This window comes from Psittacula echo (assembly GCF_963264785.1).
Source record: "Psittacula echo genome assembly, chromosome: 6".
NCBI classification, from domain to species: Eukaryota; Metazoa; Chordata; class Aves; order Psittaciformes; family Psittacidae; genus Psittacula; species Psittacula echo.
This window is the reverse complement of record NC_137743.1, coordinates 65,169,400-65,193,591: the sequence shown is the minus strand read 5'-3', so window position 1 is coordinate 65,193,591 and position 24,192 is coordinate 65,169,400. Positions and strand designations below refer to the sequence as shown.

At 41.7% G+C, this 24,192-nt stretch overlaps 1 protein-coding gene across 1 annotated transcript in view; it reads right to left on the bottom strand.

Annotated features, from left to right (window-relative positions):
• CERS6 (ceramide synthase 6) overlaps window positions 1–23,851 on the bottom strand; it is a gene marked incomplete at both ends in the record, with an annotated part of 122,040 nt that extends 98,189 nt beyond the window's left edge. The window contains one exon of the mRNA XM_080621875.1: window positions 23,682–23,851. Coding sequence (XP_080478001.1) covers window positions 23,682–23,851 — 170 coding nt within the window. The remainder of the gene's footprint in view (window positions 1–23,681) is intronic.
• Window positions 23,852–24,192: the final 341 nt, after the last annotated feature.

Here is a 24,192-nt window from a genome sequence, read left to right as displayed (position 1 = left end):
TTTGATCACATTTTCAATATGTGAACAAAAAAAAAAAAAAAAAAAAAAAAATTAAAAAAAGTGGTGAGCCTGTATCTAGAGTAAAGCCGTAGCCAAGGTGTACCATTCACTGGCTTTTTGGCAGAGACAGACACTTAATGCAGCTTCCAAGATGCAAAAAGAAGCTGCAGTTACCTGCTACTTGGACATGACCCAAAAGCTGCTAAGTGACTCAGAGCAACTGTCTAAAGAAGTAAAAGCCTCAGCAATTATTCTGATAAATAACATAACTCTGCTCACTAGAAAGCCAGTGCTACTCCTCTACATTCCTCTGTGGTAGTTCTTAGCCTGGCCATCGATAGCTTGTCTCATCAATGTCCTCTTGTGTTCTGATTTATTTTCCTTACTCTGATGTATTTGCTACCAAGAGGCAAAATAACGAAGGATGTAGTTGAAAATCCTAGTATTCACTATAACAGCAATCGGTCCACCTGATGTTATTAGAAAAGACTGTAGTAAGCCACAGAACAGAACTGAGCAGTTCAGGAATGCCTACCCAGAAAATATTAAAAGGTGTCTGAAATGATGAGAAATTATATTGTTCATTTAGAACAGGAACTCATTAAGTTACATCAGGTTAGCATGAGTTTTTTGAAAGCCAGCAGGATAGAAGGTGCTTTTCATGCAGTGGGGAAAAAAAAAAAAAACAAACCACACCACAAAAAAACCTTCCTCAAAATGTTTCAGTGCTTCTCTGGCTCAAGGATCCCACTTTGCTGCCTTCCTCCACAGGTTCTGCAGCCAGTCCCTAAGCAACGGCAGAACCTGCATGACCAGCAATGCCCAAACCTCTGCCTTTCTGCTAGAAGTGTGCATCTGCATTTGAGCAAATGACCCAGCATAATTCATAAGCATACTCCATTCCTGAACACTGTCATCACACTACCTGGAGAGGCACAAACTTCACGTCTTAAAAGAAGAGCACACACCACAAAGTGTTTAAATATTTCTAAGCTTTCTCTTTGTCCTCTTGAGAGTTTGGTTCCTGAACTGTGGGTGGGCTGTCACGCATACAAAATCATAGATTCAAAATCATAGGTCAGGGTTGGAAAGAACCTTAATATTAGAGAGGATTTCAGTACGTGCCTAACTTACTGACAAAGCAGCATTTCTTGTGCAAATCTTGTTTCTCCTTACATCAAGAGGTAGGACCTGTTTCCGGAACTTTCCCCTCACACTAAATCTTCATTCTGGTGAAAACTGTTTCCTTTGAATAGAGAATAGGTCATGGATACCTCACAGGAGGATGGTTGTATTTCTGTAAGCAACTGAAAGGAATGGTCAATTTGACTTGGAAGTTAAGCTTTTATTCAAAGAGCTAGGTCACAAAATCATCAAAACTTTCAAGGAGACTTTAAGATGAAGCAATTTTCATCCTGGCTGGCAGATGTAAGACACAAAAGATGATCATAATGGTAGTTATTCACTCTATTTTTAATATGTGTGTGAGCACATGTATAAATGTACACAGAAACACACATATAGAAGGCATATGTAATGGCATGTATTTATATATTTGTGTATATGTAATTATGCACATTGTATATGTGTGTGTATACACAGTCAAACTTCAGCATGTTGTCGGACTACTCGAATAAAAGAATAGAGTCTTATTTCTTTCCAGATGCTTTGCATAAACTTCGAAAAATGCCCTGTTCCTGACTGGTACAAGAATTTGGTACCTCAGTTTGTTTCTAATTAGCTTCCAATACAAAAAGATAAGAGATACATGTAGATATTCAGGAAACCTATTTCTGAAGAATCATGCAGACAAACTACAAAACAAATGGTTTAGCCTATTTTATCCTTAAATTAAGATTATTTAATAATATAAGGACTGTTCAAAATTTGCAGCTGGAGTTTACAGCTGGGTCCAACTAAGCTGGGACAGAGCTTATCAAAAATCAGCTCTGACAGACCCTTTCTGAGAGGTAGTTTCTACCTGCATTTTATGATCATTTAATACCACCCAGACTGATCAAAACATTCAACAAAGAAAAAAAAGCAACTAGTTCTCACTAGCTCCTAAGCTCTCCTGTACATAGTTTACCTTCATCTTTCTATTTCATATTAATTCTGAATTTTCTTAATGTTTTTCAGTTTGATTGCCAACTCAGTGGGGCACTTTTTCAGAAAGGCAGAGAGGCAATCTGGAAAGCAGCTGTGGCTCTGCATCCACATGCACAGAGCACGCTGCTCTCTGGATGAGCTTACCAATCCCTATGCACCCCACTGTCTCATTGGGGAGCTGGGGAAACTAGTGCCTATTGGAGCACAGGAACTGTAGTTGGAGCACAAACTGCAGTGTTTGAAATGCAGAACCTTTGTCTTCTGCCTTCCATACTGAGGCTTTCCCAAAGCAAACCCCACCATCACAGCCAAACAATGAGTCTTGCACACAAAATACTCATCACACAGCTGACAGGCATCTCATTGTACTCCTAATACGCGATAAACAATTAGTGATCAGACAAAGCAGTGCAAGAACAAATCCTATTAACAAATAATGGGATTTGCTAATGGATCAACCAAACACCACTTTGGAAACAACTCCATGGGCTGCTGCAGCCAGAAACGGCAGCCAGGGAAAGGAGCAGTGTGGCACAATGTGCTGATGGGCTGCACACAGGGCTACCAGCCAGCTGTGGGAGCTCACCACATGAAAATAATGCTGGCACACCAGTTCTGGCAGCAACTGAAAATGCTGCAGTATGTATCAAACCAAAGAAATCTCATATCTTGGGTATCTGTGAATAATTTATGCCTTGGATCTATGAGCAAGTGTATTTTGCACATCAAAACATGTAAGAAACAGTTACAATCCTATTTTCTTTTAGCTCATTACAAGACTCTCTGAGTAACTTGCACACTCCAAATAATCCCATATAGGATACTTGTCTGAACTGTGGTTCCCTTCTAGGATTGGTATATAACTGTCTACCTCCACCAGCAGAGGTTTTAAAATAAACAAACAAATAAATTTGGGCAGGTGGGTATTTAGGGAGCCTGACACTAACGTTTTTCCCCAGTGATTGATATTAGATGCCCTAAGTAGGTAAATGCTGAGAGGGTAACACAAGACATGGCTCTTTCTCTATACGAGTTGGAAAAAAACAAGGAGACAAATTCTCAGTACTGAAAACTAGTCAGAACGCTTATCTACCTCCAGCAGGTCACAAAATACTTGGAATATAATAGTTACTTCAAGCTTTTAAAGCAGCAAGTATTTGTTACTCTTCATTATTTCTGTTTAGGGATGCTATATGCCTCCTCATCTCTGGGATAATCAGTATTGTCTTGCTTATTTATTTACTTTTAAACACACCACAGCATGTGCTGCTTGGGATAAAAGCTTCTTCTGCACACCACAACCACCACCATATTACAGAGGAACTTGACCCTGCTTTGAATTGGTTTAGTATCTTCTATTAGAATATAACACTAGAAACTAGAAACTAATAACCAAAACTAGGAATCAACATGAGTTATAATAATGCACTCTGGAAGATCTTTACACAACTATAGACCATGAGTTTTATATTTTAAAAGGGAAGAAACATGGTTTCTAAGATTGGTCATCAAGTTTAGGAGTATAACTAAAAAGTCAAAAGGAAAAACATTCTGCCTTTAAAATAAACTGTGACCAACCAATGTGAGGGTGTGGCTTCAGCAAAGATGCAAATTAACCTAGCCCAACCATCAAAACCCACCCAGCAGAACTGAGACACAAACACACTATCTTGTTGGGGATCACCTCTTCCATAGGTCTTCAGGGCATGTCCCATTACTCCAGGTATTGCAGTAAACTGAGCATTCTGTTGTGCAAAGTACTAGAAGACAGCTCAGTGGAAAAAGCACAAAAGCTATATAGCATGGTAACTAGTATGGTGGTCTGACAACTCAACGGAAGCAACAGCCAGTCTCTCCCCCAGCTGCATTAGAGATTAGCCATGTGTAATATTGCTGCACTTGAAACTGGGGAGTGCTGTATACTTGGCAAGAGGTGGAAGAAAGAAGGAGATGGAACAGTGCAAAAACACCTAGGCCGGACTTATTTTGAAGACTTACCCATACAGCCTGTTTGCCCAGGCAAATAGAAGCATTTATAGCTCACCATATGCACTTGGCCAGTATGCTAAGACTCTTGCCCTTCCCTGTTGCATACACTCCAAAACATTCAGCATGCATGTCAGTTAAGTACCTGCACAGTGCTTGAGCTGCAGCAAGGCTTTGCAAGCACTGAGAACACTTGGTAATTACCAACTTTACACGGAATTATAGATCAAACTCTGCCTTCTCTTGAGAACAATTAGACATGACATCTATATCCAGGATACATGACATAGTATCACAGACCAAGACTGTAGCTCACTTACAGTGGGACTGGAAATGTCTGGCCAGCAGATGCCTCAGAAGGACATTTGCAGCTCCTGCGAGCAGGCACCTCCTTTCAGCTCCTGGGCTGACAGTCACTTTCTTGACATGCATATCAGTCATTTTCCTTCAGAGAAACATTACTAACACAACTTGGCTCCAGATGAGCATGACCACTGCCTCCACACTTACAGCCGGGAACACAGAAAAAACCAAGTCTCCAGAATGCCCAGAACTATGGTATATCACAAATTTTACTTTAGAAGAGGAAAGAGTGATGAATTTACTCCACTGCCAAAATCAGGTTCTACCTACAGGAATATCTTTTCAGCTTCAGAGTAAAACCAGAAGGATAGAAGAAAGAGGGCTGGGGACTGCTGTTACACCAAAGTTACAGCATGCAGGAGCATGCAGAAACAATCTTTTTCCAGGCCTAAAGCAAGTGAATACTGTGGACTGACACACAGAGGCCCACTAAAGAGAGGGACAGCCTTCAAGGAGTTCCCACAAAGCCTACAGAACCTTTCCTGGTCCAATCACCACCTTTGCTTTGCTCTTTCCCTATGACTGCAGCCCCCTCCTTGCCAACTGAGAGCTGGAAACTCTTGTTGTCTTCAAGAGCCTCTACAGCTGACAACAATCAAAACTGGAGCCACAGCCAGTGCCATAAGAGCAGAGATCCCGACAAACTGTAAGAAACTGCAAAGTTGCATGAAGCTGTGCTTGATGTAGCCACTGCCCACAGCACAATGAAGAGAGCCTCAGTCCAGGGAGAGTATGGAGCCAGGGTATAACCAGTAAGGATGGGTTTATACAGTCTCCTGATGCAGTTTCTGCTAAATCTCAGAGCTGCTTCAGAAACAGCAGTCAGGTCCCCGGCTTTCAGTTGGGTATGATTTTCTTGTAACAGATGCCAAGTGGTTCAAGAACAAAACCAGTTACTATGGAACACAGAACAGGTAAAAACCTCCGTCAACAACAGAGCCCTCTGCATTACATACATATAGCCACTGAATATTCCCTTTCAGATGTCTGCTGTAACGCTTATCCAGAGCATCTGGAGGGTCAAAGCACTGGTCGTGAATCCTCATGCTGTTATAGTATTTAGTACTAATCCCTGGTCCTTCTCTGCTAAATAAGGGAATAAAAATAAACAAACAAGCAAACCAAGCAAAGGCCACGACCCCTTGATATAAATAGAAATAAGAAGGCAGAACTATTAGCTTAGAGATGTTGTCAGAAACTTGAAAAAAAAATAAAAAAAGAGACTTCCAGCCTTGCTTAGCTTTGTGTGCAAAGCAGCATCACAAAGCTATGGACAAAGTGAAGAGTGATTATATTTCACATACTTCATAATACTGCACGCAGAACGAAAACCCAAGCATGTAATGTCACACAGCTACCAAATACACAGAAAGGAGAACGATGGAGGGGCAGGGCAGAAAGCAGAAAACCCCACAGCAATCCAGCAGAAGTAGGTGCCTTTCCTCACTTCCTCACCACACATGCACATTTCCATAACACTATACCAAAATTTTATGTTTTAACCCACCAAATTTGAACATTCAAAACAAATGCAGCTGTTCATGCAGGAAACAAAATAAATAAAAGCTCTCCTAAAGAGGCAGATTTATAACTGTATCTCTCTGCAGGGCCATGCAGATTGAAAAAACTAGGTCAAATCTTTTGCTGTTCTTACTGCTATTTCTCCCTGGCCCTCCTCCCCTTTAGCTTTCAGCAGTTATTGAAGAAATCAATTAATGAGAATGCAACAGACCTGTCATGCAGGTCTCAGATTACTTCTGCCTGTACATATTGGGGGGGTCATCTGTGCAACTATAGATGCAAGGGGGGGAAATTAAATCATTAGTCTTTCCAATTCACAAATCCTAATCCTAGAGCATAATTACTCAGTGGTACTGGAGTCCATTATTAGCCAAACAACGATGCATGTTTTAAAAAAATAAAAGCGGAGGGAGCAGGGCAAGAGGCAGACAAAGACAGTCTAGAAAGGGGCAAAAATAGAGGAATTGCTGTGCTTACACTTTTGCTGCATTTGCAGCAAACCCATGATAGCATCTGCTGCTTTTAATGACATCTTGCTAGTGTATTTTCTACATCTTCGTGGTGAACAGTTTTAGAAACCTCATAAATATCTCCATTTTGACACTAGATTTCCAACAAGTAACTGCAATACCAGTTTTTATCTCTCCTTATCACCCTGTATGTAGAATCATAGAATCATGGAATAGTTAGGGTTGGAAAGGACCTAAGCAATTACCTGTTAGGAAAAAGGACTCACATATTGAAATTCATACATTCACTGTCACAAAGGCATTAAGTGTTTTTTTAAAATCTTTCATAAGATGTAGGGACCAAGTCAGTCCAATTCAGCTTACTCATTCATTTCTCTCCTACTGCACACACAGAAAGCATTCAGTTTCATCACTAAAAACAAAATTATAAAAATATAAAAAAGGCAAGTCTGGATCAGCTGAATTCTGAAACAAATCACTTTTGAACTCTGTTTCCACCATGGGCAATATGCTGCCTGACAAGTTACTGCAAGAAGGCAAAGAAAGCAACTTCCTGACTTACTGCAGTGATGACCAACCTAACTGGTTTGACAAGCCACATACATACCACAACCTTCATATGGTTGAATGCCACAGGATGTTATGCTGCCAGCTGAAGGCTGGGGGAATGCTGGCATGCCCCAGACTGGATGGGAGAACCTGTCCAGATTTTTAATGGCAAGTGCCTCCTCTAACCATGTGGTGACAGTGGTTTCAGACAGTATTCCAGCTGCAGCTTCCCCTGGAGGGAGGACTGGTGTACCCTGTTTCCAAGCAGCCAAGAGACTTCAGTGGTGGGAATGGAGTGCTGGGGCCACGGGGTGAGGACACTGCTGCTAGGCTGGAGCGCCCTCATTCATTTGTTTTGATGGAAAATAAAAACCATTGTGGAATGTGACATTCATAGATCTGGCTGGCAAAACACACAACCAGTCTTGAGCCATTTTAGTCCGAATTAATGGAAATTGTCATAATTTCTCTTTTTGCACAGGTGTTCAGCACTATTATGCTACTAAAGCATTTTTCTCTCACCAGTAAACCAAGCACTATCACAGACCAGCCAGAAAAGCTATTTGGAGCACAGAATATAGCTGAGCAGCAGACTACAGAGAATGGATCCTAAATTCAAGAATATGCACCAGGAGCCTTTGTCTTTGATGTTTCTTATACTCTTCTCGCCTTTGGCTAAATTCCTTTGAAGCCAAGACACTGCTAAACATAACTCATCTAAATCAGCCCCATCTGGCTTTTGTTTCTGAGCTGGATCTTATCTATAGCAGTCACTGTCAATCTTTCAGACCTTAACTCAGTAAGCCATAAACAATTATTGCCCCAATACCTTAAATAAACAGCTATGGAAAACCTGAGGGAAAGTTTTGGGCATTTATTTTTGGTTAATTGGGTTTTGTTTCATTTGGGGTTTTTTTTACAATGACACATTTAAAGGGGGAGGCATCTTAGATCTGAACCCAGGAAAACAGTTGGAATCTGAACCAAATATGATGCAAAATGCAATCTAACAAGCTCAGCTTAATATCTCCTGGATCAGAAGGTACATAAACAAATGGTAGTGCTGGGATTATTGAGGTGGATCTGAAGAGCTAGACAAAGGAAGGTAGGGAAAACAACATTTGTGGGAAAACTGGCAAACTACTAAAAACATTCTGGAGCTGCTACACCATCAGGTAGTAGCATCCAGCATACTTTGACTCACTCCAAGCAAAGAAAGTAAATCATTTTTGAAGGCTGTACCTTAATGCTCAATATTTCTTCTTGAGCAGTGCTCATTCATGATGGTCTAATAAAGATCTTTTGTTTCTGTAAAAATTCAAAGCATTTTATATTAATCCTTTTAACACAGGTCAGATAGAATGGCTGTATTCACCTAAATGGTACCTCTTTTATTTATCTTTCATTATTTAAACGAAAACTACCTCAGGATGAGAAACACAGTCTGAGATTCACAAGAGGGTTCCCCCCCCCCCATCCTGTTAGTAGATAAATTCTACAATAATTTGATCAGCTTCATTTGCAGAAGTATTATTTCTTGCTCTACAATACAGAAAATTTGTAACTTTTACAGATGGAAATCACCTACCCTAATGAAAGTTTTAACCAAATCTCCTGTATTTTCTTTCAGTGTTCCTGGTCTCACTGACCATCTAGGGCTCTGTCGAACAATGAGGATCCAATATCTCACCAAGACTTGCCAGAAATGACAGAACCTACATTTTCCATTGTGAAAGATTTGTTATTGACTTAATTTGGAAAGAGTAGCAAGGGTGCTGTCTCTCCCAGACGGCAGATTTATGGATGCCATCAGCAGAGATAAACAGACAGCAGTCTGTAATCATTTGGGGTCACATTAGCCAGCTGGCATTTCTTTTATTTCTTATTTGAAATCTGTGTTCATTAAAGATGCTGCAAGAAGGTGGGAGTGGTGCCTGGGCATACTACACCCTTCCATGTGTGATGGGATGGGATTGCAATGATACAAACACTATGGTTTTCTACTGCTTACTTTAAAAAGAGTAGTGAAATTTTAATTCTTCCTCAGAATTTTCAGATCTGTCCCACACACAGGTTGAGGCAGACTAATCACACACACATCAGATCCCCTCCTTTCCTAGGAAGTGTTCTCACCTACCTTTGAATTTAGAAGTGTATCTGAAGGGAACAGTTGCAAACACACATTGGTTTTGGCAAGGACAAACAAATAGGCATGCCTGGTTACACCACATTCCTCCCAGGGGCATGCACATACAACACGGCCTGTTTTTGCCCTCACACTCTATCTTTAGTCTCACTCCTCTCCCATGCTCCAGAAAACACCTGTGTGCTTCTTCCAACTCTACTTCTCTGACTCATTCCCACCTCTCGTCCTCACCCTCTCTATTAACAATTTTTTACCTAGCAAGTACAGGAAGAATATGAGGAGTAATTAATTCCCTAAACTTTAAATTTCAAGTAAGCAACAGAAATGTCAAGATACTGAAGAGCAGCAGATTGTCACACCACAAGCCATGTGGCTGCTGCACTGTATCTCCACAAAAATTATTTGCATTACTCACACACATGAGGGGGTTGACTTGTCGTGATCTGTCATCTGAGACACAAATATTTATTGATGGCACAGAAGTATTCCAACTTCTGCTTTTATTACTCATTATTTTAACACTGTTACTTAAGAGGCTTTGGAACATCAAATCACTCAGCCTGTTCTGCAGTAGGACTATTTTATTTATACTCAAAATAATCCAGCTGTGGGATCAAGATCAAAACCTGTAACATGGGTAGAGAGCTGAAGTACACTGCACTAGCATACTATTGTGATAAAGCTCAAAAGTAAACAAAGTCCTTCATTAAAATTATAGCAGTGATAGGACAATAACAGTAACTTTTTATACTTGTCCTAAATAGCATTCAGATGTCCAAAAGCATTATTAAAATATGCATTTTAATACTTTCTAAAATTAATTTATTTTTAGCCAAATAAAGACAACATGTTCCTTTGCACTGCCGCTCACAGCAGCCCTCCCTCTTCTACTTACACAGGTCTTCATGCCAAGCGTTATACTGCGCTTCCATAGAAAAACATCAACAGTTCCTTCTGCTACTTTTTGCTTCACACAGCCTTATTACATTAGCCAGCTACACAGCCACCATATTATTACCCAAACCTTTCTCAACTGTTCATACGCATTAAGCCCCTTTACAGACCTGATCTCGAAACATCCTTTTGGAACAGGCAAGTATTATATTATCATCATTATTATTATATTATTATTATTGTTATTATTACTACTACTATTACTTCTTCGATACAATTTAAAGGTTAGGAATGAGGACCTTTTGGAACAGGCAATTTATCATCATCATTATTCTTAAAGTTGATGGCAACTGTCAGTCATTGGGGCCTTATACTTAGCCTTATTTAAAAGGTGGGGAGGAAAATATACCAGAAAATTCAAGTGTGAAAATTAAATTTTCCATCTTCCTTCTTCCCCCCTATCTTCATATATCCCAGTCACAAATTTCAGTTGTTCCACAACAGAAGCAACTGCATCTCTAAGACTGTGAACTGTCCAAGGGGAAGGGGAGTTTAGGGGTGCAGCAGAATGGCTCACCTTGCAGTAAGTTCTGAAAACCTTTTGCTATTTGTGATGGTTCTCATTAAACAATGCAAAAATATTTTAGAAGCAAGAAACAGTCCCTGTTCTTACTCTAATACCATAAAAAAGGATCTCAAACCCTAAGACTACATAATAGATCACTCAAAGTCACCAGTAGGGAACATGAGCACACTAATTTTCAGTCCAGTGCTTTACTGTACCACCCAGGATTAGATCTCCTGAGGCCAGGAGCCGTGCTCTTCCAGAGTCAACAGCAAAATCAACAACATAAAACGCCTTCCTAGTCTGGTCAAGGTCTAAAATCAGATCCAGTTATTCAAGGGAAGCAGAGACCCTTTGGAAATTGCATGCAAAACACTGAATATGCAGGACTGAAATCAAGGTTACCTTCTCCTTGCTCTGTGAATCATTTTATGGACCACATTGCTGGCAACATCCTTGCTTTGATAGCTATCTCCTTCTCTGTATATGGTTTCTCATTGTGCTGTACTTGTCTTGAGAGCTGGGAGAGGATGGCAGATTATTTAACAGATAATGTCATTTTCTTAGTCAATGCATTTGGGTTATTTCCAAACCATTTTTCATACAGTATTTCCTTATATAGATACAGGAATTTGTAGAAAGAAAATGTGTAAGAAGCTATGATTTTTCCTAATAAACACTTTGAGGGTTTTGTGATTAAGATGACCAATGTATTTTTTTTTTTCCACCATACTGAGAAAGATCCTTGATAAAATTGGTATCAGCTTGAAACCGCTCACCAACCCAAACCTGTCTTCCTACACACCACTGCACTTAGCAGGCCTTCCTCTATGCTTGCTTTTACAATTAAATGCCATTTCAAAAACTAAGGTAGGAGAGATGGGGGCACAGCTGTAAGGAAAGAGAGAGTTAAAGTGTCATGAATCATGCTTTGCCTGAAAACAATGCATTCTTTCTGAAGCATTAATAGGCAGCTTCCATAGCAGACGTGAAACAATCAGAATCCTTAATTCTAGCTGTATATTCATACAGCCCTGGTACTTCAAAGATGTGATGGCTGTCATATTCTGAGGTACAAATGAAAGCATTGTAATGAAATACAACAAATAACAACACCTAGCCCACCCCCCAAATAAAGCCCTGTACCACCACTAAATCCACCTTCCAGAACAGGGAAAACAATTTAACTACAATGCACTTAAGAAGTGTAAAAGCAGATGCTTCAAGGTAACTTTGCAATTTTCTATTCTTTAAGGCACCTTACTTGAGTAAGAGATTTCTTATTAGCATTTAAAGTGCTAAGATAGTCTGGTGTGATGCCCAAGTTATTCCAATCAGGAAACAAGGGACCTGGGGGTCCTAGTGGACAGCAGGATGACCATGAGCCAACACTGTGCCCTTGTGGCCAAGAAGGCCAATGGCATCCTGGGGTGTATTAGAAGGGGGGTGGTCACTAGGTCGAGAGAGGTCCTCCTTCCCCTCTACTCTGCCCTGGTGAGACCGCATCTGGAATATTGTGTCCAGTTCTGGGCCCCTCAGTTCAAGAAGGACAGGGACCTGCTGGAGAGAGTCCAGCGCAGGGCGACAAAGATGATTAAGGGAGTGGAGCATCTCCCTTATGAGGAAAGGCTGAGGGAGCTGGGTCTCTATAGTTTGGAGAAGAGGAGACTGCGGGGGGACCTTATTAGTGTATATAAATATATAAAGGGGGAGTGTCATGAGGATGGAGCCAGGCTCTTCTCAATGGCAAACAATGATAAGACAAGGGGTAATGGGTATAAACTGGAACACAAGAGGTTCCACTTAAACTTGAGAAGAAACTTCTTCTCAGTGAGGGTGACAGAACACTGGAACAGGCTGCCCAGGGAGGTTGTGGAGTCTCCTTCTCTGGAGACATTCAAAACCCGCCTGGACACATTCCTGTGTAACCTTATCTAGGTGTTCCTGCTCTGGCAGGGGGATTGGACTAGATGATCTTTTGAGGTCCCTTCCAATCTCTAACGTACTGTGATACTGTGATACTGTGTGATACAAGGCAAAACACAAGTAATGCTATGGTGATGGACACAAAGTGCTACTTTCTCTTCCAACCTTGAAGTCGGCTCTCAGTGGAAAAGTAAGTAAGATGAAGCAGTGTTCTTCCATTTCTGCTGGCATATTTGTCATCTTGACAACTGAAGGTAAAATGCCAGGCTAAAGGCTTGAGCTCTTGCTCTGATTCCAGCAAACCATCAACCTATTTTCAAGAAAATCAACCTGTTCAGGGATATTTTTTTCTTTAATATAATAAAATTAAAACTAAACCACAACATAACTTTCTGTGCACTATGCATACAGATACTAACTCTTCAATTAAGAGATGGTCAAGAATGTACGCTTCTGGAGGTTGGAAATGCTATAGAGATCTCATTTTTATTTCTACGTTGTTGTCTTGTAACCAGACCCACTTATCAGTGCTGGCTGAAAGTCAGGACATCTGTTCTTGACTAAATTTTGACATTTCTAAATTTCCATTTCGTTCCAAGCTGGAAGAAAACCAGATATTTTTCACATTTCCTATAAATGCTCTAGAAAATAACAATTCCAGGTTAGCACACACAAGAGGTCCTCTAATTAGGATGTAGGGTATCTTTTGTCAAATATCAAACTGTTTCATTATCACCCCAAGAACTGACAATTTTAAAATATCTCATTTTTCTGGACCAGTCAATATTTTATAGTTGCTCTTAAAGATTTTTAATTTAATAATTTTTAATAAAAGAAAAAAAGTATTAGGGCAGTGATACAATGCCACTGTGATGTATGAATTACTGTGCCACACCAGTGTACTTTAGAACTATACATATATTACCCATATAAAAATTAGTGTATGTGGAGTTAAAGACTGTCTTTTTTTTTTTTTTTTTTCTGAGAATAATATACTGTCATTATCTTGAGCACAAAGGGGATAAAAGTTTTTCCAGTAATGTATATGATCACTATTCCCTGTCTTCTAAGCAATTTTTTCTATGATTCCTCCTCCTCTCCAAAAAAAACCCCACAAAATTATCTTGAAGATATTGAAGTATTGCAGTGCGGAAAAGAATCAACTTGAAGGGAACAAAACTAAAATTACCCTCAAGATTGCCTTTTATAATCAAATTTAATGCTGTAGGAGACTCAAAATATTGATCCTAGAAGGGAACAGAATGTGTTTATACCACAGCAACTCGGACTTCATTTTGGGCACCCATAAGATAATTTCCTGTCTTAGGTAGAGGAAGCCCACATCTATTTCTTGATTTACATCCTTGGACTACAATAAAATCAAAAGACCCATTCTGCAGTAAATGGAGAATCCAGATGTCCATTCAGTTGTTAAGTGCTCTGCCCCAATTAAGTTTCTTCTGCAGACTTACAGTGAACTTTAACCTAATCCTCACCTATTCAGTATACAAACTTTGTATAAACATAGGATCCCAGGAACCCCTTGGAGCCCTGCATTGTGAAAGTATGCCATTTACTAAGGTTTATGATTTCACAGAATCACTGAGGTTAGAGGAGATCACCAAGTCCAGCCCTCTACTCACAGCACAGTCAACTAGAGCAGGAAGATGCTCAGTTGGTTTTTGAGTATCTCCACAGCTGGAGACTCCACATCTCTGGGTAACCCATGCAGTGCCTCACCACCATCCCAGGAAAAAGTTTGTTCTCATGTTTAAACAGAATTTCCTGCATATTGATTGTTGCCTCTTGTCCTTTCACTGGACACTACCAAGAAGAATCTGTCTCTGCCTTCTTTACCTATCAGGTATTTGTACACAATGATAAGATCCCCCTGAGGTTTCTCTTCTCATGACTGAACCATTCAAGCTCTCTCAGCTTCTCCTCACATCTCAGACATTCCAAATCCTTAATCATATTAGCAATTCTTCACTATCCTTACTCCAGTATGTTCATGTCTTGTAGAGGAGAGATCAAAGCTGGACTCATCACTCGAGACACGGCCTCATCAGTGCAGACTAGAGTGGAATAATCCCTTCCATCCACCTGCTGGCAACACTCCTTGATGCTGCTGGTATTTTGCTGGCTCCTGTTCAACTTGTTGTTGACCAGTGCACCCAAGATTTCATTTGCAGTTCAATTTGTTATCATCACGTCAATACAATCACTGCAAAGCTATTTAGTACAACAAGTGGGGTAATCCTGGGGAGCATTTGGCACTGGAACTGTTCATATTCTCAGGCTACTATCTTATCGTATCAGTTCTCTCCATTCTCTCACACTAGGTGTGTGGGAAAAGTTGACAGATAAGTATCAACCACCCAATTACAACCCAATTATTGCTTCAATATATTCAAAACACGCTCTTGCTTGTGGCCTAACCACTTGCTTTTCTTTTTCTCAAAGGCTTTTTCCCAGCATACTGCCCATAAGAGAAATAAAAACACTCAATTGAACCCTATCATGTCATCAGCGGCATGCTTTGGACAACCACAGGTAGTAAACAGCAGGAAGTTCCAAGAAAATCTAAGCTTGTCAACAAGCACATAGCCACTCCCATCACTGTTAAAAATAGAGCAACTAGCTTGTTACAAAGAATAGATAAATACTACTGCATGCACAAATACTCAAACATCCTCGGGAATCTAAGATTTCATGTCAGTGAATACCCTCTGGGCTCTAACCGCTGTTTTTTACATCAGTGTAACTATGTCAGCTAGATTTGTTTGTTTGTTTTGTTTTTTTAACATAATGTTACAGGTTATTCTCCCCATCCCTACAAGAGAAAGCGGGACAAGGAAGATACTATTAAAAGGAAGCCTTTAGTGGACTCACACTAAGAAAAAATGTAAATTATTTAGATACATTGCTTTAACCATCCTAGTGTGAACGATGAGTGCAAAGAAGGCTTTTCATCATTTCAGACCAAACTTTAAAGTGCATAATTTATAATATTAAAACAAGGTTCAGGTTAGTGAACCTGAAAGATACTTCATTAATACTAGGCAGCCTGGAGAACCTTAGCATTATGTTCCTCCTTGTGCAAAAGATAACTGGGATTAACACCCAATATACAAACATATATGTATGTTACATATTATAAAATACACCACATAGCTAACTGGATGCTATGCTTCTTTACTGCTCTTAGACATTCTTAGTAATTGTACAATTACCTTGAGAGTTAAAATCGATTATGCTACATCAGTAAGAGTTACATGAGACTTAACAATTGCTCAGCAGTATGAAAGCTTACCAATGCAACATCTGCGATTATAAGAGGCATTAACTATTTGGAAAAAAGAAACAAACATTACAGTTTACTTTCTGCTTTTGGTACAGAACTCACAGCTTTGTGTTGTTACAGGTTCACAGGCATGAAAACCATCTCTAACTGGCTATGGTAAATACTCCATCTCTTCCACCTCCACCACAATTTGACTACTTCAAAACGACGAGAAAGGTATTATCCTCCTGAAAAACTGATGGATGCCAGATGGTGTAGTGCTAGTCTTCTGTAAGGACCATGTGCTACAACGGCTTCCCTAGAGAGGACGGAATACCTCAGCCCACCCAATTCTCAGAAACCTTGCTCACCTCAAAGCAAAACACTAGTGATTCCTCATCTTTCAAGTGATCATAGACCCACACATTTCCCTCCCTTTCCCTTGATCTGGATGCCCATCCCTGCTGTACCCCCCAAATCTGTAACTGCCCAATGAGTGAAGGGAGTCACTGGTGTGGGAGACCACAGAGCAATCAAGGTATTAGATGAACATCTCCAAGGAACTGTTGATACGCATCATACACATCTGACTATCCATAAGGTGACAACTAGTCTTAAGCATGCTATTGAATATTATGTAAGGTTACATAACTGAATGAAAGCTACGTACTTTTATGTGGTAATTTTAGCCTTCTTGTCAAAACTCTGAGACCACCTTGAGACAAGCACACAAACCCCAAATGCTAATTAACCATCAAAACTGAGGTAGACATAGGATATTTAACAACTGTTGGGGGGGAAAAAAGCAAAACCAAACAAACAACAAAACACAAATATGGTCACGTAAGCACTGTTCAGCTCAGACATCCCCTTCCTCTCTACCCTGTTGACAAACAACAGAGAAAGAATCAAGCGAACAGATTTCCCCAAATATTAACATATTAAATACTTTGCATGAACTAATAAGACATTGGTCTGCAGAAGGAGGCAGCATACCAGAAGTTCTTCTTTTTCCAAAAATAAATTCTTAGCAAATGTCTGTTAATCAGCAACAGAGGCAGAAGTAGGAACAACCAAAAGAGCCACAGGCAATTGGGACGCAACTGCTCAGTTACAGGAGTCCAGGCAGGAACCAAATGGGAGTTTCTAACAGTAACTGGAACCTGCACTCAGACGAAAGCCCACTAACAGCAGCTCTGCTCTAGTAGTAGGTTTCCAGTACCCACTAGTGACCTGTCACTGAAACCTTTCCTGCAGCTGAGCTGTGGTTTGGCTGTCATACTTCTATCACCTGGATATTTCAGAATTCAGTTTAAATTGCACTTCTATCACCTGGATATTTTAGAATTCAGTTTAAATTGCACTCACTACTGGAGCTCAACACATTTCCAATTTAACTCCCAATTTTAAGATTGGCACTTATGTGCACCTATAAATGGTCCTTTACAAAGGATATTTAAATAGCATGCATTTTATCCACCCCACCTTCTTTTAAAGGAACACTCTCAGCTTGCATCTAAACACACAACTACATTGCACAACAGAGATATGTACCAGCCAACAGAGACACATTCAAGGTGGGTGAGCATACACCGCACTGATCAGAGCTAGTAGAACAGAGCTCCTTCCATGCCGACGCAGCCAATGGCTCACAAGCTAAGAACAATAATTTCTCTGCGAGGTATCTACTTGTGTTAGTGGCTCAAGCTCAAATACTGCAACAAAAACTGATTATATAAAGGAAAACATAAATGATAGAAAATTAATAACCAATGAAAAGAAACACAGAGACATGGTTGAGAAAGTTGGGGCTGTTCAGCCTGGAGAAGAGAAGGCTGCGTGGAGACCTCATAGCAGCCTTCCAGTATCTGAAGGGGGCCTACAGCGATGCTGGGGAGGGACTATTCATCAGGGACTGTAGAGACAGGACAAGGGGTAACAGGTTCAAACTTAAACAGGGGAAGTTTAGATTGGATAATCTAAAGCACGGCTATAGGTTGGGCAGAGAAGAGATGCAGAGCAGCCCTGCAGAGAAGGACTTGGGGGTGTTGGTCGATGAGTAAATGAACATGAGCCGGCTTCAGTGTGCGCTCACAGCCCAGAAAGCCAACTGTATCCTGGGCTGCATCAAAAGGAGTGTGACCAGCAGGTCGAAGGAGGTGATCCTGCCCCTCTACTCTGCTCTTGTGAGACCTCACTTGGAGTATTGTGTGCAGTTCTGGTGTCCTCAACATAAAAAGGACATGGAACTGTTGGAACAAGTCCAGAGGAGGGCCACAAGGATGATGAGGGGACTGGAGCACCTCCCCTATGAAGACAGGCTGAGAAAGTTGGGGCTGTTCAGCCTGAAGAAGAGAAGGCTGCGTGGAGACCTCATAGCAGTCTTCCAGTATCTGAAGGGGGCCTACAAGGATGCTGGGGATGGACTATTCATCAGGGACTGTAGTGACAGGACAAGGGGTAACGGGTTCAAACTTAAACAGGGGAAGTTTAGATTGGATATAAGGAAGAAATTCTTTACTGAGAGGGTGGTGAGGCACTGGAATGGGTTGCCCAGGGAGGTTGTGAATGCTCCATCCTTGGCGGTGTTTTAAGGCCAGGTTGGATGAGGCCTTGGGCGACATGGTTTAGTGTGGGGTGTCCCTGCCCACGGCAGGGGTGTTGGAACTAGATGATCTTAAGGTCCTTTCCAACCCTAACTATTCTATGATTCTATGATAGTACAATCAGTGGGAGAAGAAATTATTTTAAAGCTACTTACTGCTAGTGCTCTATTTTTAAAAGAATTTGGTTTAAAGTTAAAAAATGACCTTAAAGGTCATCTTACCCCCCCAAAAAAATAAATATATATATATGCAGATATGTATACAAAATGTATATATAAAATAGAAAAAACCGAGAAAGTTAGTAAACATGTGCATCCACTTACAAGTGAATTATACTTGAATGATCAGATTTCACCTAACACAAAACAAACTAAGCAAGAAATCTACAAATACTATAGCCTACAAACAGGTTTTGACAGAAATAACCATCATTGCCTCACCCAGCCTCCCCAGAAGAGGTTTTGGGCTGCTGGAAATGCATGGAGTTTGTACACCCTCTTCCAAATTCTGTATCCTGTCTAGCCTCCTTGCTGTTGTAAGAAAGCACTAATACTATATGTCTTGGGGATTACAAAAATCCAACTCATATGCACACACCACACACCAGAAACACTTGCAAGGTTTTCATGTATTGTCACCTGAATGAATTTCTACAGTTAGCAAAATATATATATAATGCGCACACACACAGTCATTGTATTGTCACCCTGATCCACTAGGAATTCTACTGTGTAATACTAAATGAGAGTCAGCTGAGGTTACCTTTGAGGCTACATTATCATTATAAAAGCAAAATGTCATACCAAAGCTGTGAATTTTCATATACTCAATGTCTAGAGGATCTTGATCTAAGTGATAATAAAATTATGAGGCTGGCTCAGTTTAAACCAGTGCAGCTGGAGGGCTGTTCCTATATATAAACAAGCTATCCCTAACCATATGAGCCATTCCATCAACTACAGAATATCGGCTCTACCTTTGAAAACTTGCCCCTGCCCCCACTAAGGCCAGAGGACAATAGAGAGACATTATAAGCCTAGTTTGCTGATTTATGGGGTGATCTCATTAGATCTGAGACCAAACAAGGTGAGGGGAATAAAGCATAGTGCAACTGCAATGCAAATATGAGGTAAGAGGAATTTTAGCAGATGAGGCAAGTGTAAAGAAAGCAGTAATATTGGACTACTTGACTCAGAAGATTAGCCACATCAGAAATCTGTTTAGTTAGTACTTCTGGAGGATTCAGTCAACTTCTCCCTTGAGAGAAGTCACTAAAGCAGATGTGCTTTATTTTATGTCCAACAAGAATGCTGGCTGCTGAGTAGACATTGTTTTCATATAACCACATGCCACTCACAGAGGACAGGAAAGGGTGCTGCTTCTGAGTGGTGAGGTAGCACAGACGGAGGAGAGCTATGTGATCCCATAAAATGCCCAGAATAGTAGATGTTTCTTTATCTTTTTAGGTCAATCAAAACTACATCCTGCTACTAGTAAGACCAGTTTTAATTCAGCTTTAACCTGTCTTGCACACACTAGAAATAGAAAGAGTCTGGGGAGACAAGACCTGGTATTATTGAGCACATGGGTTATCTCCTTATAGCTGAAGGCACTGTACAGTACAGGAGGGGATACTTAATTGCTTACACTCCTTTAAGTAATAGTAAGGCACACAAAGTGGATGGCTACTATGAAGAAATATGTCCCCACATTACGACTGCATTGCTAACTCCTGCCATCTTCCAAATCACTAGGCAACAGCATCTTTGCCCTCAGTTATCATAGTTGTCTAAAATATACTTTGTGTTTAAAGAAAGAGATGAATGAGAAGGAAGGGAAAAAAGAAAAGGCTGTTAAGGCATTTTGGCACCTCATCCATAACCGTGATGCCCTCAGCAGATATAGCCACTAAGTCTCATGGTTATGAGAGTATACCTCAGAGCAAAGCTTATTTCAAGAGCACTCATCATCATCAAATCCAATTGCTGAAGCAATTCAGCATACACTTAATGTTCTAATCTACTCTTTCCTTTCATTCAAGATTGCTTGTCAAAGGACGGCAGGACAAGGAAATCAACAAAAAGTAGTTTATTTGAATGGAGAAAAATTAGAAAAAAGGAAAAATTTGAGAAGTGTCTAGATTCTTTTCTTGACTTGGTTAGTTGAGTCATGAAACCAGTAACAAAAAATAAAACCCAAGAACATCCCAGTAGGATGAACTGTTGATAACAGGTGAATATGCATAAAACAAAATTTCCAAGTTCTGTCATTTCAAATGCACTCGCAAACATGTACTAATAGATATGTATATAAAATATAAATATAGATAAATGAAATAAACTTTTAATCCTTAGCATGGCAAGCTTTATTCTCCAGACATACAAGAACTGTGTAAGCAAATATACAAGAAGTCCAAATCACAGCTCCCCCTGAAGCGTTATTTCTTACTACTGTGAAGATCCATAAAGTTAGACAAACTTCATAGCAAGGGAAGCAAAATCATGCTGCTCCAGCAGTCTAGCATTTAGTTGCTGTGAAAGAGTCTGCATGTCATGGATATAAAATATGTAATCGGAGTCTTAACACCTTATGGCTGCTAAGCTACTGGTATGAAGAAGTACAAGAGCACCTGTATTAGGTATCTTACAAAGCAAAACAGAGAATACACTGGTGTTATAAATATTGCAGTGCAACCATGGATAAAAATAGACCTTTTTTTAAGGTATTATTTTTTCTTTAGTTGCTACCATTGCAAAAACAGGGAAATGTTACACATCTGCTAAAGCTTGTTCCAGGATGTAGCATGTACATCAGTCATCCACAACTTGAGTTTTGAAAGGAAAAAATGTTGCTGTTTTAATACACAGAAGAATGAAAAATTATCAGTTTAATAGACATTCATCTCTTTTCCTTTCCAAGTCTTGTATAGCTTTATCAATTGAAATAACTGCAAACAGGCTTTAATTATGACGTGCATGAGGCATTTCTGTGGCTCCCAACAAAGCACAGAGGTCTGACAAAATAAATTACTAATGAGCATAATAAGGCTTGATCTTTCCCCCATTCAAGCCAAAGACAATCCCCCTGCTTTGATCAGTGGAAGCAGGTCCAGTCACTTTTGCTCAGCATGAAAAATCACAATTGTACCATGCCGTGTGGATTAATCCCACACAAAACAGCCTGATCCTAGTCTCACAGTGGAGTTTTGCAATTGACTGCGAATTAAAAAGGAAAAAATACATACCTCAGTAAGTGTTAATAAAACCTCTCTGGAGGTCTCTTACCTGTTATGAGGCTAGCAGAATGCATTTCCAGATCTAAATTTCAAAATTAGCCTAACAAATATAAGAGAATTATGAAAATGTACAGATTTTCTCATCTGTATACTTAAAAATATACCATAATGCAAAATTAAGAATTAATTTAATTGAATTTAGAAAAATAACCAGAGGAAGTGGTTACAGACTAGTAAATAATCACAGTAGCTTCTATAACACTAAGAGCTGCATCAGAGCTAGCACAAAAAAACATGATTCTAAGTTTAGGTTGAAATGGTCTCCCTGACTAACTGTTCCTCCATCTAAACACAGCCTTGCCGTAATACATATCGCAGTTCAGACGGCAAGAGTTGCAACATCATGCAGCCAGTTTGAGTGCTCAAAAGTACACATTGTACAGACTGCAAAGAAACAGAAAAAAACCACACTTACAATCTGACATCTAAATAATACTTGGCATCAAATTGTAACTACATTATATTTAACTCTGGAAAGCATTTATATTAACTTTTGATAACCTCAGCTTTTCAGGCAGACCACGGGTTTTGCTGTCCTTTTCAGGAAATCTGTAAAACACGGAAGTTAACAGCAGCCCAGGACAGCTTATTCTGCAAAATAAATATGGTCCTGTCAACTGAGTTATGAGAACAGCCAAGTTTCTAAAACTTTGACATCTCAAGTGCCATATTCTAACCTGGATGAGACAATGCTTAGGAATTGTGGAGTGCTACCTGACAGATCATCTATCTTACAATTTTTAAAGTATCTTCATGGCTTTTCTTTGGCATGCGGTAACTACTGGTCTTCATTTATCTTCCTTGACTACTTTAATAGCATTGCCTAGGAAGATAGCACTGAAAACACGTAGGTGTTGGCACAGGGAATCTTTCTTTTGTTCTCTGCAGACAGAGGGAACACCACCTTGGTCGGGCAGCACAGAAACATGTGCAGCTGACCAACCCACTTCGCTGCAGCTGCCTCTCCATGACAGGCGGCCTCTGTTAAATACCCTCAGGGAAACACTCAGAAAATAAACAGTGACTGCTGACCAGCAACTAGTTTGACATCTTGTGGTTAAATATATAGTATTTACGTTTGTGAGCTGTGTATTTTGAATTCAGCCATCTCCAACAACGCCTAGTTTGGTTCACTGATGAACAGCGTCTGGAGCGTTTCATCACTGAGCTCCCACATCCTGACAAGTACTTGGAGTATTTCCGAGACATGGCACGGGCCGTTCTTACGGCTTCCACACACACTGGCCAAGCAACCCTCCGCTCGGCAGCACAGCAGCGCCTTACCCTCAGGCTGCTGCCCGCCATCGAACTTCCCATTCCTACCTGGCGTCCAGGTTTAACGGCCGCCGCCTCCCTCAGCCTCGCGGCGTCGGCTGGCGCTAGGCCGAGTCCTGCCCCACGGCCACTCGGAGGGAGGGCAGCCGGGCCTCGCCTCTGGGTACTCCCTGGTGAGCGACCCCGCAGCGGGGGCACGGGCAAACTTCTGCCGGGACAGTTTCCCTCCCGGCCCGTCCCCCCAGCGCTTCTTGCGGGGCTTTCCTGAGGGGGGGTTGACAGGACCCCGCCGCAATGCGCGGGCACGCAGGACCCGGCCCGCACAGGTGCCAGAGGGCCCTGTCCTCCCAGCACCACAGCGTCGCGGCTGCCTCAGGTGGAGGGCGGGCTGCGCCCATTCCCGGGGAGACCTCGCCTCCTAGCGCCAGCGCCGGGCCGCGCTGTCAGCAGCGGCAGGAGAGCGCCAGCTGCCTCCCGAACCCCTCCACCTTCCTGCATCGGGCCCGCTACGTGACTGACCGCGGCGGGGGTGGGAAATGTGAGCGCCCGGCAAGGCCGTGAGAGAAGCGGCGTCCGGAGGAGGATGGCGAGCAACCAGAGCTCCCCGGCTGCCCCTCAGCGAACGGCCGCCGCAAGCTGCGCGGCCCGTCCGGCCCCGCCGAAACCGGGCTGGCGCGGACGGCTTCGCGTTACCTTTCGAAGAGCAGCCGTATCATGAAGATGCAGAAGGCCAGGGGGAATGCGAGGTAGAGGTCCTCCGCCTGCGGGAAGGCGGCTTCCTCTGTGCTCTGCAGGTCCGCCCAGGTGACGTTGTGCGGCAACCAGAACCGCTCGTTCCAGAACCAGGCAAGGATCCCTGCCATCTTTGCTTTGTCTGCCTCGGCGCCCCTCACTCTCCTCCGCCCGCGGCGAGGCGTGTGCGAGCGGCTACCGGGGCAGAGGAAGATACGGGAAGGCGTGTGTCAGCCCCACAGCCGCGGATGATGCTGCCGATCGGCGCGCCGTGCTGTGCCGCTCCCCGCCCCGCCTGTCACACGGCCGCGCCGGCCCCCATTGGCTCCCGCCCGCTCCCCACGGCTGCTCCGGGTCCCGGCGTACTCCTGCGGCGGCCAGGCACAGCCTTCCCCACCCCCCTCTTCCCCTTCCCAAAAACCCGGCCAAACCCTGAACCAGAAATTACGCGGCCAAGCGAGCGGGGACCCCG